The sequence below is a fragment of the Poecilia latipinna genome, unplaced genomic scaffold (assembly GCF_001443285.1).
Source record: "Poecilia latipinna isolate Pla-1442-1.1 unplaced genomic scaffold, P_latipinna-1.0 Scaffold1439, whole genome shotgun sequence".
NCBI lineage: Eukaryota > Metazoa > Chordata > Actinopteri > Cyprinodontiformes > Poeciliidae > Poecilia > Poecilia latipinna.
Window position 1 is genome coordinate 94,482 of NW_015114055.1, and position 8,527 is coordinate 103,008.

Genomic DNA, 8,527 nt, shown 5'->3' on the forward strand with positions numbered 1-8,527 from the left:
ATAGGATTCTTGGTATAGAACATGTTTGCAGCTCTGAATGTTCAAGCCCACTCCTGGAGATCCTGCAACTTTTAGATGCATCCCTTCTCCAGCCAGTGTTGCCAGATTGGGCGAGTTTCTCCTCAGTTGAGCTGATTTTTTCAGAGGTTTGAAAAAAGGGCGGGTTGTTAAAATTTGGGCTGCTTTTCACAACATGTGGTGAGTTTTTAGGAAGTGCTGATAGGAAAGTCCAATTCAAATGCTGTGTTCTTGTACTCGTTTTATCTATAACATATTCCTGCAGGGAGAAAAAAGGAGTAAATCTGCAAGAAAAAAAACTCAGAACTTTACATTAATCTGAGAAATTTCTAGAAAAAACTTAGAAATTTCAGAGTTTCAAAAGTTGAAAATGTTTGACTTTTGAACAACGCAATTGTAAGAATCTGTTGAACATGACATCATCGATTAATAGTCATTGGTTAATAAAGTGTCACTATGTTCCACTGTGTTCAGTTCAAGCCCTGTATTTGGGCTGGAAACTGTCAGTCAGATTTAACAACCCCGTCTCCAACACACCTGAACCACATGAATGTCTCGACACCAAGCCTCTGCAGGATGAACTGCTGATGAGCGAACTCAGGTGTGTTGGAGAAATGATTCCATAAACCTGGGATTGGGCTGCTCTAGTTTAAGGTAAACTCTTTCTACTTAACTTTATGGCAGATTTCACTTTACAGTGTTCCAGATGCATGAAAGGTCTTCTCATCCTGTTTGTTTGAACTGTGACTCCTTTGAATGTTTTTGGTTTTAGACTAAATTCACACAGCAGACAAATGCGTCCCATATCCGACGTTTTCAAGGCAGTTTGGACAACATGATTCTGATCTTTTCACCTCCAGAAAATCCGATTCGTTGTACTAAATCTGACATGTATCTGAAAGTTTTCAAAGCTTAAAGGGCATGTCTCATTTTATTCTATTTGTATGCATAATTCTGCACCAGAAGAAGCCACATGTGGTAAATGGGGACATAAACCATGTTTGAAGCATCGTTTGTTTTTTCTTGGCTTCCTTTGTCTTATGATCTTGTGACACTTGTCTCTTCTGAATGCTCAACAGCTTTAAAATCAATCCACATTTGGGGGCATCCATTATTCCTTACGAAAACTGGTACATAATGTAATGCAATGCACTTAAATTGAAGAAGTTTTATTCATGTTTTACGCCTGGTGCCAAACGGTGTTGAGCTGAATGTAATGCAGTGAAACATGATTCCTTAGTACAGTAACATGAGAGAGAATGGATGTTTAGAAAAAAATCCTTTTTTTAACTGGGACAGACAAAGGCTGAACAGGTGGATCCTCAAAATAAATATTTAAAAAATAAATTTGGCATTTTATTCACAATATAGAAAGAAAGAAACCACATAAATTTCATGCTGTTAAATTTAGACTTGTTGGACCCTGCATGTATTTACAGACTTTTAAAAACCGTCTTTTTGACCAATCTGCTGACTGTTTCTGACTTTAAGAGGAAATGAAAGTCTCACTAAAAGGATCCATTGTCCCATTTTATCAGCAACATGTTGTTGTTTAACAGCCTTCATGTGAATCCCCTCACGCTGATTAAAAGCAGCGCCGTATTCATGCTTTTTCTGCCTCTTTGCTCGTCTTTCTCATCTGTTTATCGTGCGTTTAGCGAAGCTGTACCTGCCAGGCTGACTGATGCCCACGTGCTGCACGCTCTGCAGCTGAACACAAATGAACATAATACACAAGCTAACCAGGGCGAGACCTTGTTTGTTCTCATGAGTGATTACACAAAGGTGTACATTTTGCATATCAAAACCCTTGGATAAACATTCTTGATTGTGCAATCATTGTAAATCCTTTAAACACCTTTTTTTAAATCTACCATTTATTGATAATTTCTGCCTTAAATGCATATCTGAAGTTTTCCTGCTAGCTTTGACAAATTGATAAAGATCTTTATTTCTGTTTTTTTTGTGTTTCTAAATGTGAAAACATTGGCTGTGGGAGTCTATCTGCAGTAGCTGTGAGTGGATTCCCGTCAAGCTCTGATGATTATTGAGGCCTCAGTGAACATCAGTGGCATCTGGAGAAGATGAATGTCGTGTTTCAGTACATATCCCCTGATAAACTCTGATTTCAGCCACCATGATGTTTTTAGAGGATAATTACGTTCTTGTACCAGTTACGCTTTCAACCGCCAGCCCATCCTGTTACGTTTGTTCTCGTTTGAAGACGTTGAGCCGTTCGTGTCAGAAGGTTTTAAAGTTTAAGATGTTCCTGATCTGACTGGAAATGTTTTTTTATTTCATATCTGAATGGAGGAGGGAGAAAAGTTCATAAATATTTCCATAGTTCATTCACGGTCCTGTTGTTCATCCATCTGTCCGTCCAGTCAGTCTGTCCTTCGGTTTGTCCATCCAGTATTTGTCCTTTGTATGAAAAAGGTAAAAATATCCAAGGGAGAGAGAAATCAATTTGAATTGCAAATTGAATTTTGGAGAGCATAAACTGAAAAATGTGTAGGAAGTTTAACCTTTTTGTTTTTCTTTGGTTTCAGTTTTAAATAAATCAATATGAATGTTAATTATTGGGTTTATTCACCACTGTTTTTCCTTGTCTTCCTGTCTAACAGGATGCGAACTACTGGCTGCAGGTCCACCGACTGGAGCACGGCGACGGCGGGATCCTCGACCTGGACGACGTGCTTTGTGACGTGGCTGACGACAAAGACAGAGTGAGTTGATAACCTGATGGGTTTTATACACTTGTGCCTCTTTTTGTCTGAGACATTAGCGCCGTTGTTTACATTGATCAGTGAAACGGTTTCGGCTGTAAATCCTGGACCCTTTGAACTCGTCATCCTGACGTCCCGGCTAAGTTTGGCTCCTCTGTTCCTCTCATCGTCTTTGGAAGTGCTCAGAGTGTGAACCTGACATCAGAGAAGCGAACCGCGATTTATCGCTCAGAGGTCACGGGGTCAAATTCTGTTATCTGAAACAAAACGTGGACGGTGGCTGAGAGCAGAAGCTGTTGTAACATGGGGTCAGAGGTTGGATTTGCTGAGAAATTTATTTGCTTGTTTTTGTTTTTGTAATGCAAACCGGACATTGAAACGGTGTGGGTGTGATTTTCTGTGATGGTTTACTGAACGTGCTGAAAACTTGAGAATCAAAGGATTTATTTTAAGGTTTATGGAGGTCTGGGCTCTTTGTTGTTACGATTTTGACTCATATCGGTTATCTAAACTACTCAGTTTGTTTATAATATGCATATATCTGCAATAAAACGTGCAAAGAAGAACTGAGAGCCAGCTGATATTCAAAAGATTTATTAGATTCACTGACCTGCCTTGTTGGCAGCATTGAAGCGTCACTCTTTGGTTGGTGAGTGATTTGGTTTTCTGTCTAAATGTTTGGATTATTTTCATCCGGCACTGAAATGATCAGAAACACAGAATAATCTGATCTCCCCTTACAAGAAAATGCATACAAAATGAAGAAAAATTAGAAAAATCAAACAAAAAACCAACAAAATAACAAAACCCTGCACAACTGTGTGAAATCAAGCTAATGTTGCATAACACAAGAACTTATATTAGTGTATTTAAATATGATTTAATTTCTTATCCAATTTTCCAGACAAAAACCCACAATGAAAGAAAAGACACATCCGCTCAAACACACTAATATATAACTTATGAATGTGAGTTAAAAATGTTTTAATCTGGACCCAGCGCAGCGTTTAACCCCTTCCTGCATGCATCACTTTATATGGCTGCGCTGCATGAGGTGCGTTCAAGTGCAATGGGAAATGCTCACTTCAAACAGGAACTAGTAAAATAAAACAAACACATTTACATGACAAGTAATGGGTGATTTGGTGAAATTCAGGCTTGGGGCAGTGGTGTCCAAATGTTTTGCACAGGGGCCAAAATCCCCAAGTTTAAAGTATTCAGGGCCACAAATGGCCCCCAGGCCGCACTTTGGACACCCCTGACTTAAAGACACATTTAACCTGTTACACTAGCATGGAGAAGCTATCGGCTACTAAAAGCTGCTTCCTGGAAACCTCAGCACCACTAACTATGTGATTTAGGTGAATATATGTGAAACATTTTTTGGGCCTGCTGGTGCCATTTTGGCCCTGTTAAAGTCCAGTTTGATGCCCTTGAGGGGTGAAGATGAGCTGTATTTATTTTGATGTCGGCCTCGTCTCTCCATTGATCCGGGCTGACGTAGACCTGGAGCGAGATGAGACGGAGAGGAGGAACATATAAAACATGCGTGAGGGTGTTTGCCCCTCTGAACATGACTGGTGGTCTCCTGGCGACTCGGCTCTGATATTCCTCTGGAGCTTTTTAAAGGCTGGAAGGAATGTCTGGCTCTTCACACTGGGACACATTTATAAGCTCACGCTGGAATCTTCAGAGTATAATATCCAGAAGCTTTCTGGTGCTTTCGCTTTGTGATCGAGGCCCCTGCAGCCCAGTCATGTCTGCAATTATCAGCTTTTATACGGATTCAGAAAGTGTGACGTCTGCCAGGAAAAGCGGCAGCTCGTCCTCAGACTTGTTGATTATTTTCCCATATGCCCTTCCTCCCTCACTCACTGTTTCCTTCCCTTTCCATCTTCTTCTTATAAAATGAGACCAGATTCTTTATTGATAAATGACCTTTATTAGCTCTGCTCTCTGAGAATTTAATGGGAAATACTTCATTTATCTTGGCTGCCAGTTTGAGACTGAATGTTTCTCTATTGTTCAAACTGGAAAACAATCAGTCCAGTTTTGAGTTGAACTGGTTGAACTCTGTTTCCAGCATCTGTCCTGCGGATAATCTCTGAACTCTGATGCTTTTCAGTATTTGGTCGATATTTAAAATGTTAAGCTGAAAAAAGCCACATGACTGTGTTGCACATTTTGTGTCCAGATGTTGATTTAAGGTAAAGACAGATGCCACACTGTCTGGGCAAAACTGAAAAGTAAATCTGAGTTTACAAAACGTCTGTTTTCATTTTCTGTTCCTTATACGTCGTCTAAAACTTTCTTCTTCTCTTTCTTGTATTTCTTCCTCTTAACTTTCTGTCTTTCAACCTTTGCTTCCTCCTTCATCCCTTCTTTACATGTTCCCTTCTTTTCTTTCTTTTTGCTGAAGTTCCTTGTGCTCTTTCTCTCATTTTAGTCTTTCCTTCTTTTTTCTCTCTTTCATTCATTCTTCCTTCCTTCAGGCTCTATCTTTGTATTTGTTGCATTTTGTCTTTAAATGTTCTTTCTTTTCTCAAAACGACTCCAGTCTGGAAGATTCTGCGATTTTTTTTTCTTTTCCATTAAAATGTCTTTGAACTAAAAAGCAAAGTCACATCTGGACCCAAGAACAAAAAAAGAAAAGTTCAGTATTAGTTGCTTTGCGCAGGATTGCTCACACTGTCCACAAATTACACGGAGACACGGAGATCCTTGACAGAAACTCGAGCTGCCCAACCCGGCGTGATGGAAACGCCACATTTCTGTGTTTATGCGTCAACCACAGAGGGTTTTTGGCTCTCTGCGTGCATTATTCTTAAAATAATTAGATTTTCTCATTTTAATAATCCAACACAGACGTTCTAGCTGAAAGTCAGCATCCAGTTTTCTGCAGATTTTGAGTTTTTGTTATGAAGGCCACCTCAGATAGTTGATTTTTGTGTTTGTTGCTGATCCCAGCCCTTTCTTGGTATGAGCTGAATATAGAGCAGCCTGCCTGCGCTTCAGACAGGCGGAGTGACGGTCGGGACGGGGCCAGGAGGTTAAATAAACCCAGAGGAGTTTCCCCAAGCGGCCGCTTCGATGCTCCGTTTACCCCGTCACAGAATATCAGCAGAGGAGCCGGCTGCCAGGCGCTCCATGCTCCGTTTTAAACTGTCTCAGAGTAAACGGACTGACTTCAAGGTGCTGAAGTGATAAAATAATGAGCCTGGTAATTGGAGGGCGTCATAATTGAGAACATGTGGATGAAAGAAAGGCTGACTCACCACAAAAGAAGAGTTTCTCTACAGTTATTGACCTGGTGTTTGTTTCTGTATTGATTTTTCTAAGTGCTTAGACGATAAGATGCAGTGAAAGAAATCCCACCGGGCCTCCTGTGCTGGAGGTGCTGACTGGATATTTTTCTGAATAAATACTTAGTTGACCTGTGGTGCTTCCTTGAACAGGTTCGGACATGTCTGTGGGCGAAGCATAACATGTTCGTTATATTTCATCATTCATTGATAATGATATTTTAGTCTGATCAGTTCTGTACCTTTAGCTGGTTTAGGGATCTTGTCTCTTCAAATCCAGATAAGCTGCTGCTGGCCACACCTCTCCAAATCTCACGATGAAACAGATGCACAATTATACAGCTGTACATCTTTGAAAAGCATTAGTAGAGCCTCATGTACATCCAACAAGAAGGCAGCAAGTTGTTTCTGGGTAGTGAGTCGACAACAAAACACTTGTCATTTCCAGCAGCCATTGTACAGCAGTAAAACCAAACATGCTGGAACTCAGCTGTGGTTGCTAGGAAACAGGCAGGGCTTCGCTGTGGTTGCTAGGTAACGGGCAGTGCCTGCTAATTTGTGACGTTATATTCCGTAGTGTTTTTGAAAGGACTCATTTTCCAGACACCGAAAAACATCAACTTGCACAAAGATCCCACAAGTCTGAACCAGAAGCGATCTGCGCCACTGAACCGCCATCTTGGTAGGTAATTGCAGCCAAAGCACAGACAAACCAATAAAGATGGAATACTCAAAAACTGTAATTAAGTAGTTGTAATGTACTTCTGTTGTTTATAAGTCAGATATGAATGAAGTGAGAGCTACTTCTAAGTTTGTGGCTTGTTTATTGTTGTCATAGCAACTCCATAGCAACTGTTACGACAATTAGTTTCCGATACCTACCAAGATGGCTGTCCCAGAAGTGACGTCACATGAGAACTATGTATTGCCACAAAGGGACTGGATGTTTTTTAAAGTGTTTGTGCTGTTTTTAGGTGCAGCAGGAACCCAAATGGAAGTACAAAACCATGAAAAATATGAATTTTGCATAACGCGTTCCTTTAAATACTTATATTTTGGACAATCTGGACAACATTTGGCACCGTTTCATATAAACTTGGTAGTTTTGCTGTTACCTGGTAAAACTAACTGAAGCGTTGTCTGTCACGTCGCCTGAAAGCCATCTAGGGAGATGGAGACCATAGATAGAGCTGCTGTGACGGGACTGCGGCCTGGACCGGTGCCTGAGTGGAGCTGCTCCAACAACAGCATTGCTGGGATGGATGAGAGGTCAGCCAGAGCATGTGTGGTGGTTTAAAGAGTGAACCAGAACAGCCTCTTGTGTTTGGAAGACATTCCTGGGGTCCAGGTTGACGCGCTGCTCCGATGATGGAACAGTTTCCACGTGGTTTCCGGTTTGCAAACAGAAATAAGTATGATTTCCTGAGTATTTTCTCTTACCAGGAAATTCCTCCAAGACATCCCAGCGAATAAAAGGTGAATAATGCAGGATGTGATTCATGATAAAACTCCGAAAGATTGATGACTTTCTGTCTTATCTTACATCGTAACGCTGAGAGTTGAGCGTCTCCGTTTCATCGAACCGACCCCTCCTCCAGTCTCAGTCCAGAGGCAGGGCGGCTGATGACCTCATTTCTTCCACACTGGCCCTCCTCTTCTTCCTCGTCCTCTCTTTCCCTCCTAATGAGAACCGGATGGTTTTTATACCAGATTCAGCTGGATGGAAGAGGTGTTTTAGGAAGTCCCTCATTAAGGGGACCCATACTGACCAAATTGGGTGAAAGTTAGGTGAAAATTAAAATTTTGCAATAGGGCTGAAACGATTAATCAGATTAACCATGAGTAATCAATTACGTTTGTTACGTTTTCAGCTGCTGCAATTTGCTTTTCACACTGCGTTGAGCCAAATGAACCAAAAATAATTGAAAAGCCTGTTCCCCTCCTGGCCTCTGGGGGCGCTGCAACAAGAAACAGTGAAGGAAATGACGCAATCTCTGAAGAAGACACTGAACACAACTTCCTTCTGCACAAAATGGAAACAAAAATGGAGCATTTGGAAATGGAGATTTTAGTGCTTGTAGGATTTTACTCTAGAGTTTGTTTTGGTTGCATTTACCCAGCATGCCCTGCACCGTAGTCCACTTCCTGCTTTTGGTTTGCCACTGTGAACGCAGCCTTGAAGTGAATAACTTGGCAGCATGATCAGAAAAGCAGACAAATGTTTTAGGAAGGTGAACAGAAAAAGCTGGAGATGCCATTAAAATGTGTGTTTGCAGTGCAGGGAGTATTTTATAAAATACTTTATCAATCCCAAAGGAACGTTAAATTATTTTTAATCCAGTAGTGTGTTCCCTGTCCAGAATGGGTGGTTTCAGAGAGCAGAGGCCTTTCTGACATTCTTGTTTTTCTCCCCATTTGTAAAACAAGTATTTAGGGCTGTTGTAAACGAATATTTTAGTAATCGAGTAATCTATCGATTAT

The 8,527-nt window shown here is 40.9% G+C and overlaps 1 protein-coding gene across 1 annotated transcript in view; it reads left to right on the forward strand.

The window, feature by feature from the left end:
- The window catches only part of LOC106962625 (partitioning defective 3 homolog), a gene marked incomplete at its 3' end in the record, with an annotated part of 108,801 nt that overhangs the window by 40,964 nt on the left and 59,310 nt on the right, over positions 1-8,527 (forward strand). Inside the window, exon 2 of the mRNA XM_015057164.1 lies at positions 2,643-2,744. Within this exon, the coding sequence (XP_014912650.1) occupies positions 2,643-2,744 (102 nt within the window). The remainder of the gene's footprint in view (positions 1-2,642; positions 2,745-8,527) is intronic.